The sequence below is a fragment of the Eptatretus burgeri genome, chromosome 17, assembly GCF_056783735.1.
Source record: "Eptatretus burgeri isolate ZD-2024b chromosome 17, Ebu_testis_v1, whole genome shotgun sequence".
Lineage (NCBI taxonomy): Eukaryota > Metazoa > Chordata > Myxini > Myxiniformes > Myxinidae > Eptatretus > Eptatretus burgeri.
In genome coordinates, this window is record NC_140977.1 from 16,656,231 (window position 1) to 16,677,353 (window position 21,123).

The 21,123-nt window shown below is 48.1% G+C and overlaps 1 protein-coding gene across 7 annotated transcripts in view; it reads left to right on the plus strand.

Moving 5' to 3' along the window:
- LOC147009409 (uncharacterized) overlaps window positions 1-21,123 on the plus strand; it is a 41,416-nt gene that overhangs the window by 12,124 nt on the left and 8,169 nt on the right. For 6 of the 7 annotated variants that reach the window (XM_085862022.1, XM_085862027.1, XM_085862029.1 and 3 more), the window contains one exon: window positions 14,369-14,479. The exons of the other annotated variant lie outside the window; for it this stretch is intronic. In XM_085862022.1, the coding sequence (XP_085718148.1) occupies window positions 14,369-14,479 (111 nt within the window). The remainder of the gene's footprint in view (window positions 1-14,368; window positions 14,480-21,123) is intronic. 7 annotated transcript variants of the gene reach the window in all.

The following is a 21,123-nucleotide window of genomic DNA, read 5'->3' on the forward strand; positions in this document are numbered from 1 at the left end:
AATTTTCATCCGATTGACCTGACCTTTGATTAAGATTGTCAATTTTAATCTAACGAAATGGACAATTTGATGTATCCATAGCATAGAGTCAGGTCAGGCCAGATTAGATCTGTGACTTGCCACAGGTATCATGTAAACCTGTACTAACCTGTTCCATAGGCGGGTTGTCGGCGACTAAACCGTCTCCCCCACCAAGTTTTTTTTTTTGGTGAGGAGGGTGTTTGAATATGGACACCCAGCAGGATTAAAAAGAAAACCTGTCAAAGGGCGGAAGAGCTCCTTGTGAGCCAACGGCCATCCATATTTAGTGCCCAACTGTGTCTGCGGACGTCCTCCTGCAGTTGGGTTACTTCCTATTAGGAAGATTTGCACTCCCTCCAGCCACCGTAAACCCTTCATTCCGTAAAACCCAAAAACGCAAAGAAATCTGAAAACTCACTCCGTGGGAGTACCTCCTGTGCAGCTTCCCTTCGCAGGGCAGCTCACCGGATGACGGGATTTGGGCAAAGCCTTCGGGACCCCCAATCTTTGAAAGGAGGGAAACCATGGGGTAACATTCCCGGGTCAGATTGCGGGAGAGTGTGTCGGAGTGCTGAGGTGTTGTCCGCCAGACGGCGGTCTCCTTGGGTTAACCTGAGGCGGTCCCTTCGGGTGGGTGCCTGAAATGTCCTATCCCAAAGAGAGGATGATCACCTGTCTCTGTTATCATCTGAGCTCAAGCGTTTGGACATCGGTATTGCAGCACTCTCTGGGGTTCGGAGACCGGATTGCGGCGAGATCATGGTGGATGGTTAAGGCCCGGTCACACCTTGACGTTTTAGCCAGCGATGGCAACGTATTAAAATGTATTGTTGTGGTTACCAAATTCGCAAACCACCATTCAGGTCCCTTAGGTGAGATATCTCGGTAAGTATATGTGTAGTTAGGCCCAAACCCGTTGTCTAGAGGGAATAAATGTCATTCATGCGTGCTGCGACTCTTCAGGATAGCTGTTTTTCTTTTACTATCTTTATTTTGGACCAACCGCCATGATTACCACCACCAACCGCGTCTCAACAGTCATCACAACATCAACCACCCACCACAACGCCGCTTCACCACAACAGCCACGACCTTGACCGTCAACCCTCGCAACCGTCGCATCGCCACCGTTCTTGCGCCGCTTGTGGGTACCGGTATTGGACTCGTGCAGGGCGCGCGCCGAACAGCGTGTACAAAACCACGGACTTTCCGCTCCAAAAACGGATCAAAAACGACACACGCCCACTTTTGTTCCGTCCAATCGGTGAGCGAGGGGCGATTTGGCCCCGCCTCCAGGGCGTTGGAGGGCGGTCGCTATATGCAAATTCATGGATCAAAATGCATTCACGCCCACTTTTTCTCGGGCCAATGGGGAGCGAGGTGAAAGGTCGAAGGCAGGGGGTCGAAGGCGAAGCCACGGGGCTTGTATAAGCGACCGCGTTCGTCGGTCAAGTTAGTTAAGACTTCGCAGTCGGTGGAGTTGGGAAGAAGAAGCAGTTGGAAGCGGAGGAAGAGGAGTGTGCAGTTGGGAGTTCGCGGAGTCGGAGTGAAGAGGACGGAGCTGTGGAGAGGCGGCGGCGGCGAGGGCAGACGAGGGGGTGCTCGCGTCGGTGCCGGGAGCTGCACACCAGGGAGGCCGACGGCGCGACCTGGTCGAGGTGGAGACGCTCGTCACGGGACCCGAGGCAGAGTAAAAATCCTCCTTTCCCCGAGCATCAGCAACCCCCTCCTGTTTCCCCCCGCGCTGAGATAGTGCGACCAAGGGGGCCCCCTTCCCACCCCCTACCAGACACTGTCCGCGAGGCCCACGGAGTTGAGGCACCACCGCCGCTCCGCGTCTCATCACCAGACGGGTAGGCCCTACCCAGTCTCGGCCTCAGGCCCGCCTCATCCTTGAGGGTGTTCTTTTTCTTGGTTTTGGGTATGTGTTGTCGGCGCCGTCTGTGAAGTAGAATTGTATAAGTGTTGCCGTGTGCTCGGTAGTCGGTATTAGCTCTGCATTGTGTCTTCGCTTTTACATTTGCTTTTTGTGTAAAATTGCATTGTGTTTCTCTTCTTTTCTATGTGCTTTGGGTGGAATTGTATATGTGTGCTTTCCGTTCATCGCGAATAAATGTGCTTTATGTTGAACTGTTTCCCGCTTCGCTTCGTCATTTCTCTCATTGAATCCTCATCTTGCTTCACGTAAAGGGTTGGTAGTGGGCTGGATACGCCCGATAATTAATCTAACCGTCGAGGCCGACGATAACACCGCTCGGTTATCCCGATAGTACGGAACGGGTCGCTTAAGTGGCCCGTGTCCGAAGTCGACCTGCGGCGAGGTGCGATCGCCCGGTCTACCCTCCGTGTGGGTACTTAGGTAGGTCGAATTTGGCGAGCAACCCTATCCCACGCGGGGGCCGATTGGCTCGATCGCGGTGAGACCGAAAGGTCCACCCGTGACTGGTTCCCGGCGTTAGTCCGAGAGGGTCACGACTGGATTGTCCGTCCGGTGGGCGACGTGCCGCGATTCGAGTTACGTGGCCGTCAGCACGCCGGCGGGCGCGAATCCGTAACAGTATGTAAAACGCTGGCTTACGTTGAACTTTTGATGTTTTTTCTTAAAGATTCGGACGTATTCATAGCGACTTGGTCTTATGTATAACGCATTGGTAACGGACACAGAACGTTTCGTTGTGTTATAGATAACTTATACCAACGAATGCTGAACCTGTTGTCGGCCTACACAACCGATGCCCAACGATGGTCTAACTTCGGCATAGCGCGTTGCACGCATCGCCGACGATGTCGTGACGTAGCCTATTAAAAGGCTGACGCACAACAATTCGAATCATAACTGCCGTAGAAATGGAAGTGTCAACATCGCGGTCACACCTTGGCGATCTTGCCAGCGTATGCCGACCGAAGAAAAATGTGTCTAAAACGTTGGGGCACGTCAAATACGGTATGAGTAAGTTTGGTATACGTGAGTAGAACGCTAAAGTACGCTATCATACGTCGTAGTAAGTAGAGTACGTCAAGAAATTTTAAACATGTCCAAAATTTTACGACGTACTCGGCGTATGACACACGTTCCGCATGCGATGGGGATAAGTTTTACACACGATATGCGGACGCTTACACACGTCCACAAACGCTACTTATAAGCTACTCATAAGTCGAAACACGTCGCGGTAATGTCTTTTTTACGCGTAACTTATTTCTAACTTATGTTTGACGTGCTTTGAACCAATTCTTTACGTAGTTCCAACACACATCGACGTATGTAGACGTATTCCAATGACGTCTTCCGGTCAACAACAAAAAAACAAATGAACGTGTTTCTAGCTTACAACTGCCATATAAAGATGTGTTCCCAGCGGTTTTGGGAATTGGTATATAAAAATGCTGCTCATAAAAGGGGAACCCAACAGTGTTTTTGAGTCTATGTCCATGTCAGCAGTAACAGTATCAGTATTAGTATTAGTATTAGTATTAGGATTAGTAGTAGTTTGTTCATGTTGGCAGTAGTAGGTGGGTGTGAGGGGGAGGGTGTGGGTTATGATGGATCGTCCTTGCGTTTAACGATTTAACGATTTAAATGATAAACTCAACGATTTAAATGGCTGCATCTCCACTATTGAAAGTAGACGCTTGCGCTCAACAATTGGATTTTTTTTACACTCAACGACTTTTAAACGGTACCACTCAGCTAGTTTCATTGCTTACAATGAACGATTTAAATTACTGTCACTCGCCTTTGTTTTTTGACGCTGGGGTTTTGAAATTTGAAGCGTTTCTTCTGAACGTGTTAAAACGCTCAAACTCGACTATTTTAAATAGACGCTGCCGATGGACAATTGGAATCATAGCCAGGCTAGACATCGAAGTGTGAACATCCTCGTCATGCCGAAGAAAAGTTTGAAGAATGCTGCAAATAAGTGTCCTGGCCGTGGCCGTGGATGCTGACGCAAGGGCGATCCATTATACCGACGTCTTTCAGCCTATGAGTAACTTAAAAGTAACGTGTGGCAACGATCGCGTAACGTGCCAACAACATGTTAATCATAGGTTAGAAACAAGTTTCGGGTACGCTAAACATTACCTCGGCGTGTCTCAACTTATGATTAACTTACAAGTAGCATGTGTTGACGTCTGTCAACGATCGCAGACCGTGCATACAACTTGTGGCCAGCGTAGCGGAACGTGTGAGTCATACGCCGGCATACGTCGTGAAATTTCAAGCATGAAAAGATTTGAGGACAACCAAAAAGTACAACGTTTAAAGCCAACGTACAACGACGTATGGCAGTGTTTTTCAGCGTGCTCTCAATGTTATCAAAACTTACCCATAACGTATTCAACGTGTGCCAGCGTTTTAGAAAAAAAATTCAAAAATCGGCATACGTTGGCTAAAACGTCAAGGTGTGACCGGGCCTTTACACTTACTATTGGTCTGGTCACTCTGATGGTTACTATTCCCAAGGAGGTGAAGTCGCTGTGTCCATTGAGGTAACACCAGTCAACGAGCGTATTATGAGACTAAGGATTCGTCACTCCTCAGGTGTCATTTCCCTGGTCTCTGTTTATGCTCCGACTGAGGAGAGTGATCTCACTGTGAAGGACGCATTCTACGCCACGCTCGAGTCTGTGGTTGATCATTGCCCAGACGAGATACACTTCTAGTCATGGGGGATTTCAATTCATTGACTGGAACTGATAGGGATGGTTATAAGATGTGTGTTGGTCCCCATGGGTCAGGAACTATGAACCAGAATAGCACCAAGTTCCTTGACTTTGCAAGAAGTCATGGACTTAGGGTTGCCGGTTCATGGTTTCAGTGCCCACAAGCTCATCGTTGGACTTGGTACTCCAACGCTGGTGGTGTGGCAAAGGAGATTGACCATGTCCTGCTTGATGGTCGCTGGAGGATGATCCGGAACTGCAGGGTCTACGGGAGTGCTCAGTTCAATAGTAACCACCGACTTGTTGTAACAACTCTGAAGTTGCACCTTAAATCCAGGAGAATGGTACCATCCCAGCCTCGGCTGGATGTTGGCAAGCTCAAGGATGAGAGTGTTGCTGAGGAGTTTGCAAACAAGCTGAGTGGAGAATTATTTAATTTTGAGTGATTCTTCACCATTGAGAGATTGGACCAAAAACAATATATAACACGATATCTCAAAAATGTCTTGGGCCATATATGTTCTCGTGGATCAGCCATTGCATGGCGGAGGTATGCGCTCTACCGTGTGCCCTTCTAGTTTACCTCTGCTATCGAAGGTGAAGGAGGTTATGTTTTCACCCCTGCCTGTTGGCTGCTCTTGGAGCACCCTTATTCTGGACATTTCCATCTGTCTGTCTGTTCGCGAAACTTTGGTCAAGCTTCGGGGCTAAACCACTCAACCAATTCCAATGAAATTTGGTAGGTTGGACCAATATTTCTGGGAAGCGTGTGCTTTCGAATATGGGACCCTGGGCCCGAGCAACAGCCCTTTAAAGTGGTCAAAAAATCGGAAAAAAAAAAAATTAAAATCGAGCTTTGAGTTCTTTGCGCAATCTATCCAGCTCCCTTCATGCCAATTTGCAGCCCCACCAAAAAAAAATTGTCGAAGAAGATAGGTTTTGGGCGAGTACATGTCTAACATTTCAGAAACGGTTAATTGGGAATATCTCGAAGAGAAAGAGTCTGATTTTGATGAAACTTGGGTGAAATGTGTACAATGTGGCTTGCATGTACACAAAAATGAATGGTTGCTATGCACACTTCCATTGCTTAGCAACAGCTAAAATACTTTATCGTACATCGTACACTTATTGTGGACTGTACAAAAAAAATCAATACCTCCGAAAATGGACCTCCGAGGGACCAGTTTTTTTTTGTGCCCAAGGAGAATGTCTTACAGCATCATATAAAAAAATATAATCTTGAGCGAATAGATTAATGGAATTACCAGGGCTGCCATTTGTTAGAGTCTCTTTCGAAACATGCCTGAAATTTCACAAGGTGGGTTTCTGGGCACAAACTAAGAGGGCTGTGATAATCACATTTATTGTGCTAAATTGATTGATAGCATGTACATGAATATCGGCCAGTCGCGTCGGCCAGCTTTCCATCCAGACTCTAGAGCGAGCAGCCATGTCGCCAACCGGCTTGTCTGTCTGTTTGTTCAGGTCAGGTATGGGAGCATGTGCCAGAACAGCGCGTCGCTGCGTCCACTTTCCACCGGTAATCCAGGGGCCTCCATCTGGCCAGGCCCATCCCCATCTCCTTGAGATGATGGTCAACCTGCTGTAACCACGAGGCACGTGGTCGGCCCACTGGCCTCCTCCACTCATGAGACTCCCTCGCTGAGAGAATCTGGTGAGCAGGATCAGCGTCATGAAAACGAGCCACATGTCCATACAGCCGCAACTGACGCTCACGGACTATGCAGGAAACAAATCTCATCCGAGTCTCTCTCAGCAACCGCTCATTGGACATAAAATCCGACCAGCGATAGCCAAGGATTCTCCGAAGAGACCTGGTACCAAAGGAATTGTCTCCGTCTCAGATCCTTGGTCAGAGTCCAAGTCTCGCATCTATAGAGCAAGACTGGAAGTACCAAGGACCTGAAGACTCGGACTTTCGTCCTCCCGCACAGGTACCGGCAGCGCCACACCCCATGATCCAGTGAATCCATGACTCCCCAGGCCCGACCCAGACGTCTATTGACCTCTGACTCGCAGCAAGCAGAGACATGAATATCACTGCCAAGGTAAGTGAATCTCTCCACTACTTCAACATCCTCACCACAAACAGACACAGACAGGACAGCAGCATCCAAGATGTCACCGAAAGCCTGGATCTTAGTTTTGACCCAAGAAACCCGTAATCCCACCGGCTCCGACTCCTCATTCAGCACCTCGAGGGCCCCCAAAAGGATATCGAAAGTCTCCGCAAAGAGGACTGCATCATCTGCAAAATCAAGGTCCGAGATCTTGACATTCCCAAATGATGCACCGCAGCTTGATCTCTCCGACATCCTCCCTAAAATCCAGTCCATACAAGTGCTGAAAAGTGTGGGGGCCAGTGCACACCCCTGACGAACTCCAGTAATAACTGGAAATAAGTCAGAGATGGGACCACCACACTTCACAGCACTCTCAGTACCAGAGTAGAGTTCAGACATCAGATCGATCAGTTTTGGTGGCACCCCACGAAGACCAAGAATCCTCCAGAGGAAATCCCTATTCACTGAATCGAACGCTTTACAGAGATCAACATAGGCTGCAAGCAGCCCCTGCCGAAACTCTCATCTGCGTTCGGTGAGGACACGAAGAGCAAGGATACGGTCAATCATTGACCTCTTTGGTGTAAAACCTAACGGCTCTGGACGCTGGTGCTCAAGCAGATGGTAGCGAACCCTATCAAGAATTATCCGAGCAAAGACCTTGCCTGGCACTGAGAGCAGCGTCACCCCTCGGTAGTTGTTGCAGTCTTGGCGATCACCCTTCCCTTTCCAGAGAGGAACAACAATGCCCCTCTTCCAATCAGTTGGGATGATGCCTGTGTTCCAGGCAGAGCACAAAACTGCATGCAACGACACGATTACAGCATTTCCACCAGCCTTGAGAAGTTCAGCATGGATGCCACAGATCCCTGGAGCTTTGCCCCGTTTCAACTGGTTCACCGCAACCCGTGTTTCCACAAGCGAAGGTGGACCACAGTTGATTTGAGGGTCCGCAACAGGGATTGTAACACCCTTGACGTCCAACTCGACAGCTGGGGGGTGTGGGGGATCAGCCTGGTACAACCGCTCAAAGTAACCGGGTCTTCGCTTCAGACTCCTCTGTCAAGAGCCTACCACTCTCTGCTCTAACTGCAGTGCTCCGAGGGATGGGCTTGGATGAACGCAATGCGCGAATTCCCCTGTAAGCGGGACGAGAATCACCTGTCCACAGATGATGCTCTACCCCCTCACAGATTCCTCGCACATAGGCCTCCTTGTCCACCCTTGGTGCACGTACAGTTTTACGCCTCAGCTCCCTGAACAGCTCAGCTCTGCCATTCAGCCTGGCCCTGCGACTCTGGTCAATGGTATCCAATGTCCCTTGAGAGACAAAATTCTTCTTTGCCCTGCGGTGAGCTCCAAGACATCCACCGGCAACATCAAGGAAGGTGGTCTTGAAGGTACTCCACAACTCTTCAGGACCCCCCCAAGTGTCCACTCAGCCTGTTCGCAAACTCCTCAGCTACTCTCTCATTCCTGAGCTTGCCAACATCCAGCCGAGGTTGGGATGGTACCATTCTCCAGGATTTAAGGTGCAGCTTTAGAGTTGCGACAACAAGCCTGTGGTCAGTATTGAGGAACTGAGCACTCTGGGAGACCCTGCAGTTCTGGATCATCCTCCAACGACCGTCAATGAGGACATGGTCAATCTCCTTTGCCACACCGCCAGCGTTGGAATACCAAGTCCAGCGATGAGCTTGTGGGCGCTGAAACCATGAACCAGCCACACTAAGTCCATGACTTCTTGCAAAGTCAAGGAACTTGGTGCTATTCTGGTTCATAGTTCCTGACCTATGGGGACCAACACACACCTCATAACCATCCCTATCAGTTCCAGTCGATGCATTGAAATCCCCCAAGACTAGAAGTGTCTCTCGTCTGGGCCACTGATCAACCACAGACTCGAGCGTGGCGTAGAATGTGTCCTTCACGGTGAGATTACTCGCCTCAGTCGGAGCATAAACAGAGACCAGGGAAATGACACCTAAGGAATGACGAATCCTTAATCTCATAATATGCTTGTTGACTGGTGTTACCTCAATTATTATTGGACACAGCTACAGCAACTCCTTGGGTATGGTGACCATCAGAGCGACCAGACCAATAGTAGGTGTAACCACCCGTCATGATCTCGCCGCAATCCAGTCTCCGAACCTCAGAGAGAGCTGCAATCCCGATGTCCAAACGCTTGAGCTCAGATGACAACAGAGACAGGTGATCATCCTCTCTTAGGGATAGGACATTCCAGGCACCCACCCGAAGGGACCGCCTCAGGTTAACCCAAGGAGACCGCCATCTGGTGGACGACACCTCAGCACCACTCCGACACTCTCTCCCGCAATCTGACCCAGGGATGTTACCCCGTGGTTTCCCTCCTATCAAAGATTGGGGGGTCCCGAAGGCTTTGCCCCAATCCCGTCATCTGGTGCGCTGCCCTGTGAAGGGAAGCTGCACAGGAGGTACTCCCACGGAGTGGGTTTTCAGATTTTTTTTTTGCGTTTTTGTGTTTTGCGGAATGAACGGTTTTACGGTGGCCGGAGTGCAAATCCTGCCACCAACCTCATAAAAAAGTAACGCAACTGCAGGAGGACGTCCGCAGACACAGTTGGGCACTAGATATGGATGGCCGTTGGCTCACAAGGAGCTCCTCCGCCCTTTGACAGGTTTTGTTTTTAATCTTGCTGGATGTCCATATCCAAACACCCTCCTCACCAGAAAACCTGGTGGGGGAGACAGTTTAGTCACCGACAACCTGACCATGGAACGGGTTAGTACAGGTTTACATGGTACCTGTAGCAGGTCACAGATCTAACCCGACCTGACACTAATCTGTTTGTTACTTGATGAAATCTACGATTTTTGTCAAGTATGTTGGTCGGTTCAGTTTGTGAGTTTGTTTGTTTGTTTTTGTGTACGTCTCGCTCTACAGGTCGCATTTCGAGTCGGAATGTCATGGAACTTCACCAATGGACTTATTGACCACCAGAATAGAACCCTATAACTTTTGGCAGGTCAAGGTCAGGAAAAATTCCTGAAAATCGCGAAAATCCGTATCTTTTCGCATGGGCTGATTTTCAAAAATTCATGTCTCCGCCAAATCTTAACGGATTCCTTTCAAATTTGAAACACGGACGTCGGAGGGGAGTATCTTTGACTGGATTAAAAATTGGTCACATCCGTTACGGATTACGGAGGTGACAGGTATTTTAATTTAACATGGTAAGTGCTATCTTCGGTTTTTCATGGTAGTCATGATCACTTATGAATCATAATGCCACCAAATATTTAGAAAAAATTACCATTCACAGTGTACAATTTAACGAAATTTAAAACGAATCTCCTCGGCCTCTAATATTACACAATCATCTCATCGCAGATCTGAACCTCTGGGTTCAGATCTGTGGGGTTCAGATCTATTCTCTCATATTGCAATTCTAGAAAAAAAAACCTACGAGTAGGCGTCGCGTAATACGCACGTGAAGTCAGCAATATAAGCCGTACCGGGCCTGCTTTTTTTTTGTTTGTTTACCTTAAAAACTATGTTTAACCCCCTAAAATACCTATTATCGCTCAATATTCGATGGTACGTGATCTTGTTGAATTCTGTCAAGTCCTGGCCCTATAGGCTATTTTTTATTTGTCTGTTTGTTTGTGTACAGGATATCTCAAAAAGTTGTGGACAGGTTCGATATGTGACAAGGATGAACTGATTAGATGTTGGTGAAGATCCAGATCCGACTACTAGAATTTATTAAGTGATTCTTCACCATCGAGAACTCGGGTTAAAAATTATAGATAGCATGATATCTCCAAAAATTGTAGACGGATTCGGATGAAACTTGGTGGATATGTTGGGTGTGTGACAAGGAAGTTTTTTTAATTTTTTTTTTTAATTTTGGTGAAGATTCAAATCCAGATCTGGATACGATAATTATTTATTTTTTTGAGTGATTCTTCACCAATGAGAGATAGTGCCAAAAACGATATAGTACTGTATAGCATGATATTTCAAAAATGTATTGGGCCCGATATGTTCTCGTGGATCAGGCAATACGTGGCGGAGGTATGCGCTCCACTGAGTGCCCTTCGAGTTTTTTCTTGTTTTGTAAATTGTCAATTTTGCTTGGAAACGAAAAAGTTTGCAAAAACTGTTGTTTGGAGGTTAAAGAGGCCACTTGGACCAAAAATGAAAATTGGAAAACTGAAGGAAGGCGTGCAAATAGCACTTTCAAGAAAATAAAGAAGGGAGGTAAACGATTACATGGGACAAGGTTTCACTCTGTCCGCAAAAGGGACACTGATCGCTTATCTCTTGTGTAAAGTGGTGGATAAGCAAGTTTGTGGGTAGTATCCAATGTGCAGTTCTCCATTGGAGATCACCAACACGTTTTTTGACAAGTTTTTTTTTTTTTTGTAATAGCATCACCAATTTGGGGAGAAAGGAGGAGTGTGTATGGCAGGACTGTGGACCACTTACAAGGTGCTGGGGAAGATTAGGAAGGAAAAAGAGCTTTTAAACATTGTTGATGCAAAGTTTTATGGTTATTACTGGAAAAGGAAAAAGTGCGACCAAAATTTGTTGGTTCTAAGCTTTTAGAGACAGATAAAGGAAGGTTGGGGAAGGGGAAAAGACTTGGCTTGGAGGGGGGTACAGGATGATGCGACCAAGGTTGGAAGGCGCAGTAAGCATGGAGCACTGACCTTAAACACTTGCCTATTTTGCGACAAGACCGAATGCCAGTCTCTGATGCAATTGCAGCAACACTTAGCCACTTATCATTGGCGTTGTTTCTCAGGTGGCACTCTTTCGTAATTGATGCATTGACAAATTTCCAGATAACGGTCCTATTGTTGTTAAAACCATCAAACAGTGTGTTGTGAAACAGTGGCTCATTCAAAAACGTGGATCGCTCATACGTAGTGAGATCACCATGGCCTGTGAAATTTAACAGACTTTGGTGGAAGGAAGGGAGTGAAGAGAAACCAACCTTGGTCAAGTCTATTTGGAAAAGCTCCTTAGCATGACCAAAATTCTAAACTTGGCCCAAAGTGTGGTTTGTAAGGTATCTCCAAGGTAAAAGCTAAATGTCCACGAGCTCATGCCAGCAGACGGGACACACGCCATCCGAGGGATGGCGATTGATGCATGATTGAATTCACTGCATGTGAAAAACCAGGATGGCAGTTAAAAGTGGGTTGATATTTGAACTCAGGCTTGGTATCTTAAAGACATGTGTGCATGCTTCTCAGGTATTGTGCCAGCCCAGTCCTTACAATACAATTGCTCATCAACACATGATTTTTCCAAACCCACTCCTGAGCTTTTCTCCACTTGCTGACTCTTTTGATCCTTTCCACTCCCTTAATCATGAAGTCACACGTATTAGCTTTGGTTTTATTAATTCCATTCTCTGCATTTGTCAACTTGTTTGTGTGCCACACTTTGTCATTTCGTTTACCATGATTAGGGTTGACTTTCGAGACAAAAAACGAGTCACTTGTTAGATCACAATTTTGGGCAATTAGCAAATCAATGCAGGTAGTGGAAAAAACCTTCTCTATTTTTGGTTCTCTACATTTTTTTTTGTTTGCCTTCTCCATAATAGTTGGTTGTGATTTTGGGTGGTGGTGAAATTGCCACTGAAGTTGTGGTCGGGTAAGAAGCATCTCGTAACATCGAGGCAGTTTGTGCAGAACGTAATGCTTTGACACTGCGCTATTCCTGTGGAGAAATGTTTTATTGTCTCTCTTCAAGGAAAACCTCAAATCGGTGATTTTAATGCAATATTTATTTCGCTGTTTTAATAGTATGGAATGTGATCGACTGCACATGTACCGTATTTTCCAGTGTATTAACCGCACCCCTGTTTTTCACCCTAAAAAAAAAATATATATATATATTCCAGTGCATTAACCACACCCATGTATTTAACCCTCAAAATGAATGAATATATGTATTGTTTTATTTTCTGATCTAGATCTAAATACTTTGATACATTAACTGTTTACGGAACGAAGTGACCGAGGTATCAACATGATTACTCCCACGTCCACTTAATTTCGTCTAACAGTCTTATTCTCATTTTCAAGAAGTTGAACAGAGAGGAGATTTCTTTGTTATTTTTTAATATTATAAAGATAATTTTTTTTTGTTCCTTGAAAAATGAAGAAAAGGGATTCATACGAGTATCATACATATTTATTGTGGACTTGTGGCCCTGAAAAGGGCCGTTTGGATTTGATGAAGCTTTTCAGCTAAAGCCGAGGAAATCCTCTTCGATGCTTTCCTCGTCGAAGATGGTATGTAACTCCTTGCCCGTATCAGGGCGGAGCAATTCACTGTCACCGTCATTTTCAGCGTCCTCTGTACCGTCCATTTTGTTGAAGATGCAGCATTGCAAAAATGCTCGCTTGATGACGGTATCCCCTCCCACACCTTGACGATCCAGCCGCAGATCATCGGAAGGTCGACCTTTCTCATCCTCCCTCTCTTGGTGTAGGTCTTCTCCCCACTCATTATCCAGTCGGACCAGCAGTGATGTAGCCCGTCCTTGAACGGCTTGTTGATGGACACATCGAGTGGCTGCAGGAGTGTTGTCATCTCACCTGGGATGATGACCAGATCGGCATTGGTCCGATGGAGCAGCGCTTTGGTGTCATCGGTCTTGTGACATCTGAACGTATCCAGGACCAGAATGCTCCGTAGTCGGGAGAAACCGCCATCTGGCCTACGTCTCCAGACTGTGCACACCCAGTCCTGGACCAGTCCCTCGTCTATCCACCCCTTCTGATGCGCATGAACAATGACGCCGGCTGGGAACTTGTCTTTGGGCAGTATCTTCCTCTTCAACATGACATACGGGGGAAGCTTTCAAACCGTCTGCGGTGCAGGCGAGCATGATGGTGAATTGGCCCTTCTCGTGACCATCAGTGTTTATCGTCACATTGTGCTCCCCCTTCACTGTGGTGCAGGTCCCTCTCGGAATGTTGAAGGTAAGGGGGGGGGGGTCTGGTCGGCATTCCCGATCCTGCTGAGGGGATATTCATGCTCTTGGCGAAGCTTGATGACTTGGGACTGGAAGCGTGTCATCTTATCAGCCATAACATCGGGTAGATGTTGGGAGTTGTGTGTGCGGTGTCGAACCGAAAGATGATGGCATGTGAGATCAGGTGTTCTTCTTCTTCATTTGTGTTCAATGGCGTTTTTCAGGGCCACGAGGCTCGATATACACCGTGCACCTAAACTCCGGACGTTTCTGGATGTTTCCAAGTGTGACTTTCTGTAATTTCCGCATACGGTTAATAAAACGCTGTACAAACTTAACCTAAACTGATTTTCAAAATGTAGACGGTGGAATTAAGCTTAACAGCAGTTTCGACTGCCAAAAAAAAATGTTCATTTGGAATATAATTTAAAATCAGCATTGATAGTTTTTAAGACCATTTCCACCCCCCCCCCCCACTTCTTATACCTGTGTATTAACCGCACCCCCAACTTTTTCCTTTTTTGCTGATAAAAATGTATGGTTTACACACTGGAAAATACGGTGCGTGACTCAAAAGTGCCTGCATTTCATAAACGTTACTTTTTCCAGATTTATTTGTGAAAATGGAAGTGAAAACCGAGCACGACATCGATGTCCACCTGGATCGATCAGAACCAAATGACTCTGAAGCTTCTTTCTTCACGAGACATCCCCATGAAGGTTTCTGTCGATGCTGATACATTTTGATGACGAATTCTGATGTTGAGAAACAAAACCCTACCTTTTGATTTCATTGCTTTAAGAAATAACCACGACGGTAGATCAATTTCTCAAACATCCATTATCCCTTTCATCATGAGGTGAAATATTTTGGCCAACAGTAATGTACCTTGTTGTATCCTGTTATCCCAAATACGTTCTGTCGTCAATTCTAATTGCGCTTTAATTGCACACTTTTTATTGATTTATTTTACATGTTTATATATGATCTTGACTCGTGGAATAGTGGGGTGACTGAGAGAAAAAGGCAACAAATTGACAATTGGGCAGTGAGGCCACAGTTTGATTTCAGCAAGGAAGGAGGAACAGGAAGAGGCGAGAGAAAGCAGGAAACAGTAATCTGATAAAAACAGGGTTGAGTGGGTTGTGGCTCGTATTCATAGGTAATATTGTTGTGGGGCCGGGTATCGGTGGCGAGCACGACCGCGAGAGGGAGCAGTAGAGTCGGCTCCACCGAACACCCGGAATTTATAGGTCGTCACCCCGGATAACTCCGGAGCCGACGGGTCACTCAAAGGACCGTGGTCGCCAATACTTCGACGGCGTGGGGTAGGGTTAATTGCCTAATTTCAATATACCTAAATACCCACGCAGTCTAACTACCAGGGAACCTCACCCTCGGCCGACTCTGTCCGATCCGAGTCGCAGGTAACGACTCGGATCCGGCGGAACCGAGCGGAGTTACCAGAGCCGCGCCAGACCAAATGAACAATTTGCCCTCGCTATCTCTCAATACACAGCATGCTAAGCCAATGAAAGAACCACAGAAACGAGCTGGACCATTTAACGGGATTTATTTATAATGGGCAATAATCGGGAAGGGAGACAGAGAAGAGTTACAACCGAATAAAAGCAATGCAACCAATGTACAATGAAAAACACTTTATCAATCCGACTTAAAGACGGGTCCCACGGACACACACACACACAAAAGAAAATGGACCTCAGTGGGTCTTCAGTCAGTAGAGCTAGGCCGTGGTACCTGTCCCGCCTCGTGCGGTCACACCGACTCGAACCCACGACCTTGGCGTTGCCAGCACCAAGACTGCAGACCGCTCGACAACGACCACAGACCACGCCGCAATCGCCACCAGGACTGCAGACCACTATTGCCACGATTCACGATCCTCCAGAATGCACTCTTGTCGCCAATCACTCACTGGCTTTGGATGCCAGGTTGGATATGTCTGAATTGAAATGTCCCTTCCCACAAGAAATGTCTCACACACGATAACAGGCTGCTCGGCAAACGCCACGATCTCCGTCTGCCGAACGATGGTCCCGACAACCATACTCCTCCTATTTAGGAGGGAGGGGCTTCTCCCTGCCACTCGCCTCCTGATTGGACGTTGAGTTGTCAGGCGACTCGTGGTGGCCTCCCGATTGGCTGGGGCGCGCGTGTGGTGCTCGCCCTCCGCTCATTGGCTGGAGGAAACGCTCTCTGCCTCTCCTCGGAGTGGAGCTTCGCCCCAAGTGGACGAAGGCTCCGCCCACATCCTCAGCCAAAAACACGTGCGTAATGGCGACCGGTCGAGTGCGGGAAGGTGGCGTTGTTGTAGTGGATGTAGTGGTAGTAGCTGTAGTTGTTGGTGGTGAAGAAATCCTAACTATAAAATAATTCACAGCGCACGTACAATAAATCACCCATTCAACATAGGACGGGACCCTACCGAGAAACACATACTTACCGATATAATTGATCTATAAGGACTCTGGCTGTTGTGTGCGATGTGTTCCAGATTCGTAACAATATTATGGGTAAAGTGCATGGCATGAGATAGTGGTGAACTATAAAGCCCTGCTGGAAGTGTACAATTCAACCATGTTCAGCCTAATGAGACCACCACACACGCACACATTGGGATACTTTGAGACCAAGGAGGGCTCCTTTCCACCTTCTGAAACCCACATATGAAGATCACAACCAACACACACACGCATACACATGCACAAATGCATGCACACACAGATTGGGATACTTTGAGACCAAGGAGGGCTTCTTTCCACCTTCTGAAACCCACTTATGAAGATCACAACCAACACACGCACACACACACTTATGGTTTCTTGGTAGCATAGGGCTCATGCGAGGGGTCGACTTGGACCCTCTTCCCAACCTCGACCGCTGCCGCCGACGAGCTGCAGGTAACTCCATGACCTGACATGTTGAAAAACAACCACGAACGCCTTCTGAGGTCACCAAACTAATGGGGTCCCCACACCAAATCTCGCATTACTTTCCCAGTGATTTAGCACCACCCAGATGGGGACCGTGCTCTCGACTTCCCACCTTTATCTATTTGTTACTTACGGCCAAGCGAAACCGGAGCTGGGACGTCATCTAAAGTGGCGCACCGAATCAATGGAGTTTATTATATTGTTACGTTTGAGGGGGGGGGTATGCATTCAAAGGGTAATTAGGTATGCCATGCTGTTCGAGTTTACCAGGATCTCGATGTAATAAGTAGCAATTCAGTGGTGATAAGTTGTCTAGTAAATGTCCATTTCTTCAAGGGGGAAATGATAATTGTCACGTAATTAGATAGGGAAACGGGTTAGGGTAAGTGTGTCTGCGTAAACCCCTTTTCGTATTCCCTGGAGGCTTGCCGTGACGTCACAGGACAGTGCTGCGGATGGCTCCGCCCCGTGATCATGATTGGCGGAGGGTGACGGCAGAGGGCCAATAAAACGGCTCGATTGGAAGTGACGAGGACTCGAGGATAAAAAGGCTCTGTTTGGGAAAAGGGGGAGGAAGAAGATCGGTAAAGAGAAACCGTTCTGGTGGAGGCTGTTGTGCTGGGAGCATGCTGTTTGTTGGGCTGATTCGATCCTGGATTTGATCGTGTCTCGTGGCCTTGCTGTGCCTCGTGCCTCACCTTGGTTGGCTCTGGGGTTCTGCTGGCTCGGAGTACGGGGTCGAACGGCGGGCGGACCTGCCTCCCTCTCCTGCTCGCAACTTGGCACCAGAACTGGTTCCCTGGCGGCAGTGAGCGGACTTGGGCCGACACCAGGAGGTCGACAGCACCACGGTGTCTCCTGCACCAGACGAGCGCAACGCCAGCTCGTCCGACGCCAATCCAGGGACTGTTGCGTTTACACCACGGGCCAGCCTGACCACCAGGACCAGCTACGTTGTGTGTGTGTGTGTGTGTGTGTGTGTGTGTGTGTGTGTGTGTGTGTGTGTGTGTGTGTGTGTGTGTGTGTGTGTGTGTGTGTGTGTGTGTGTGTGTGTGTGTGTGTGTGTGTGTGTGTGTGTGTGTGTGTGTGTGTGTACCTGGTGCCTTAGAGGGTTTGAGATTGGTATATCCATTGGAATTGTTTGTGTTTTCCCCACGCCCGAACCCACACCACCATCCCGTCGAATCGCCCCGGATCCCTCTTCTTGCCGAGTCTTGTTATTTCTGGTTAGAGAAATAAACGTTATCAACTCAGTGAAAAGCGACTCGTGCCACCTTCCTCGTCCCGTTTGCGGTAGAGCGATTAAAACCGCCATCTTTGGGTTATAAATAAATAAACCGCCTCTATCGTTTCGGCTCATTCTACGTTGGCGGGACTGTTCAAGTCCCGTGGACGTCACAATATGCTACGTCCAACCAATGGTGGAAACAGACAATATAGTGGGTTTAGAAAGTTTATATCGCGATTAAAGGCACGTATTTACAAAATGCAGTGTCACAAAGAAAGTCTTACCTTGAGCACAGACGAACCCTTTATACATTCTTATCTTAACTCTAAACACAGGACAGGCACACCTCATGGCTCCAAAATGCTTCTTTTTTCACTCTTTTAGAGCTAGTTATTCTATATCTGATTTTATTTTACCCTATCCAGGGACACCAGTCACAATCATTTGGGATTCTGATTCTACTCTTATTGTATGTACATTTTTAACATACGATATAAATACAACATAGAATCGCAGTTTGTTCAATAACAGTGCGTTATTAAGATAGAAGTGGACAGGATGACCTTGAGGTCACCCACTCACCTCTAAGCTGTCAAGCCTGGGTTTGAATCCCGACCCAGCTATAAAATGTCATCCTGGCGTTTCACAGGTGTGGTGAACCATCAACGTGTGTGTCCTTCCAATGCGTTAAACTGGGCGTCCTGACTTCCCACATTAGTTAATGGACGTTAAGATCCCCACCGTGTCCTTCACGAAGAGTGGGCGAGTTATCGCCAGCACCGTGGCCAAATTATAAATTCCTGCCCGAACTACTGTTGGGAAGTCAATAACAAACCATCCAGTCTGAGTGGGGGAGAGAGGAGGGGATTGGGAGAGAGGGAGAGAGAGAGAGAGAGATAGAGATACAAAAGGGGGGAGAGATAGGGGAGGGGTAGGATAAGGATGATAGGGGGGGGGAGTTTCTTTCTGTATGCATCCTGTCCACCCCATTCCTCCCTACCGCATTGTTTGACCAATTCTCACTTTATTTTGTCCCTCAACTCTACCGTTGGTATCCCAGCCCCCTCACCCTCGCTACTGTTCCTTTTGTCCTGTTGCGTCCTGATTCGTTTTGTGTTCTAGCTCTGAGCCTGTGCTTGGAGACAAGACCGTGAGCCTGGCGATTGCGCCATCAGAGAAGAAATGTGGATGCCGCTGTCGAGCCTGTAGGATCTCTTCAGGTTATGGTCTGCCCTGTCCACTGGACACTCCACTGAAAGGCGTGTCTCCAGGGGTCACCCGACCAAACCAGTGGGACAGTTCCTCCTGATAAGTGGCGAGATACTACCTCTGACACTCCAGGTGGCAGGGAGGGGGGGGGTCCCAAAACCTTGGGGGTACTCCTCCCTTCTCTCCCCTCTCTTCACCAAGTGCACAAGCAAGTTGATCACATTGACCGAGATCGATGCCGCACCTACATCAACATCAGTTTAATTGATGGGCATATGTCGTCGATTCTCGTGGCCCTCACGGCTGCACATGGTTGGCGGGTTACCATCGATATGTGTCGCCGTGGGGGAAGCATGGTCCATTTCGCTATTGACCGTTGGGCCTGGTGGCTCGTCTGCAGTGCTTTTCTCACCGGTCTTACGCCCATCGCTAAACAGCTCAAGGTGGCTGCTTCCCACGCCAGGGAATGGGTCTTTACCTACTTGAGGAAAACTTGTAGGAAGGTGCCACTTCACTTGTTTTGTGGGGACCTTGATTACCTTCATAGGTTGCCAGATGCTTCACTGCATTTTCCTACTTTGGTTGGTCCTTGCCAAAAAGGGCAGCCGGCGGAGAATGAGGCACTTCGGAAACACAAAGCAGCCCTACTCAAGGGTCGCATGGCTGCCCCAGCCTGTTGTCAGATGCATGGAAGCCTGTTTAACACCTGTGCGCACTGATGGGCATCTCACAATAAGTTGCCCATTCAGCTCCATCTGTTTGGTCCAACCATGGGCTCCTGCCTGGAGAAATCCAGGGGGAAAGGCAGCCTTGCAACCTTCTTCAATGAGGTCGCGATGTGTATTGATCAGAGTGCCTCTGCGGAGTGGGATGGCGACCCACCAGAGGGTGTGTATTTGGCCGATTGGCAAGCCTATGTTCTGGCTGCCATGATGCATGACCAGCTCCTTTCGGAGCTGGACTTTTACCCGTCGCCATGGGCTGAGGTCATCACGATTCCCGAACGGGGCTAGTCACGATTCCCAAAAGTGACCGCTTCAGTGTAGACAAGCTCCACTGATGGAGAACAGACTGTGTGACCAGGTCATCCCCACAGATTCAGAACGGCTGTGGGGCTCTTGAACCATGGTCATCTCTCAGATGTTGCGGACTGCGCCCACAAGAGGTGAATGATGTTGAGGATTGGCCAGGAAAGTGGGAGGCCCATTAGGACCCCCCGCTGACTGACCACTTCTTCACCATCGAGCCACTTTACCATCTGTGGCCCGTGTCCGAGAACCCCGACCCAAGTAAACCCCTCCGGAAGACCCAGCCCTCCGCCACCCCCAACTAAAAGGCTTTACAAAGGTCGCGAGGAAGGTCAGTCACAGAGGTCAGGTCCACCTGAAAAAAGGATGACTCAGGGACAAGGGAATGGATGTGGAAACATCGACTATATTGTGCCGTCATGATTGCCCTTTAACACCTGTGCTAGCGCCCGGTCCTTCCTTAGTGAGGCTAGTATGTAGGAGTCGTTACTCCAACCTCAAGCAGTATCTATCCATCCATTGGGACCATATTCTGTGCAGAGCATTGGTGCTGCGTAAGCAGTCTCCTTGGCTATTGGGCACAATCCTGGACGGGTCACTACTCCAACACAGGATACGAGCATGCTGGCACTCATTTTGCCGACCTCGGAAGGATGACTGGTCGAGTCAACCACACCTGGTATTAATTCAACAGCAGAGGGGGATTTGAACTCAGGAGCCAAAGATCCCAAGCCCACCACCGTAACCATTAAGCCAACACCAAGCATACTCAAGCAGTATGCAGGAGGGCTATAAGCACTCCCGGGGATCACATCATGATGCGGGCTTTCCAGCCCCATTTGGGAATCGCAATTACCTCGGCCCTTGGTGGCACGTTGAAATTTAGCTCTGGAAGGAGCTGCTCACGCATCCCGGCAGCAAGAACATAGGCTTGTCATTCG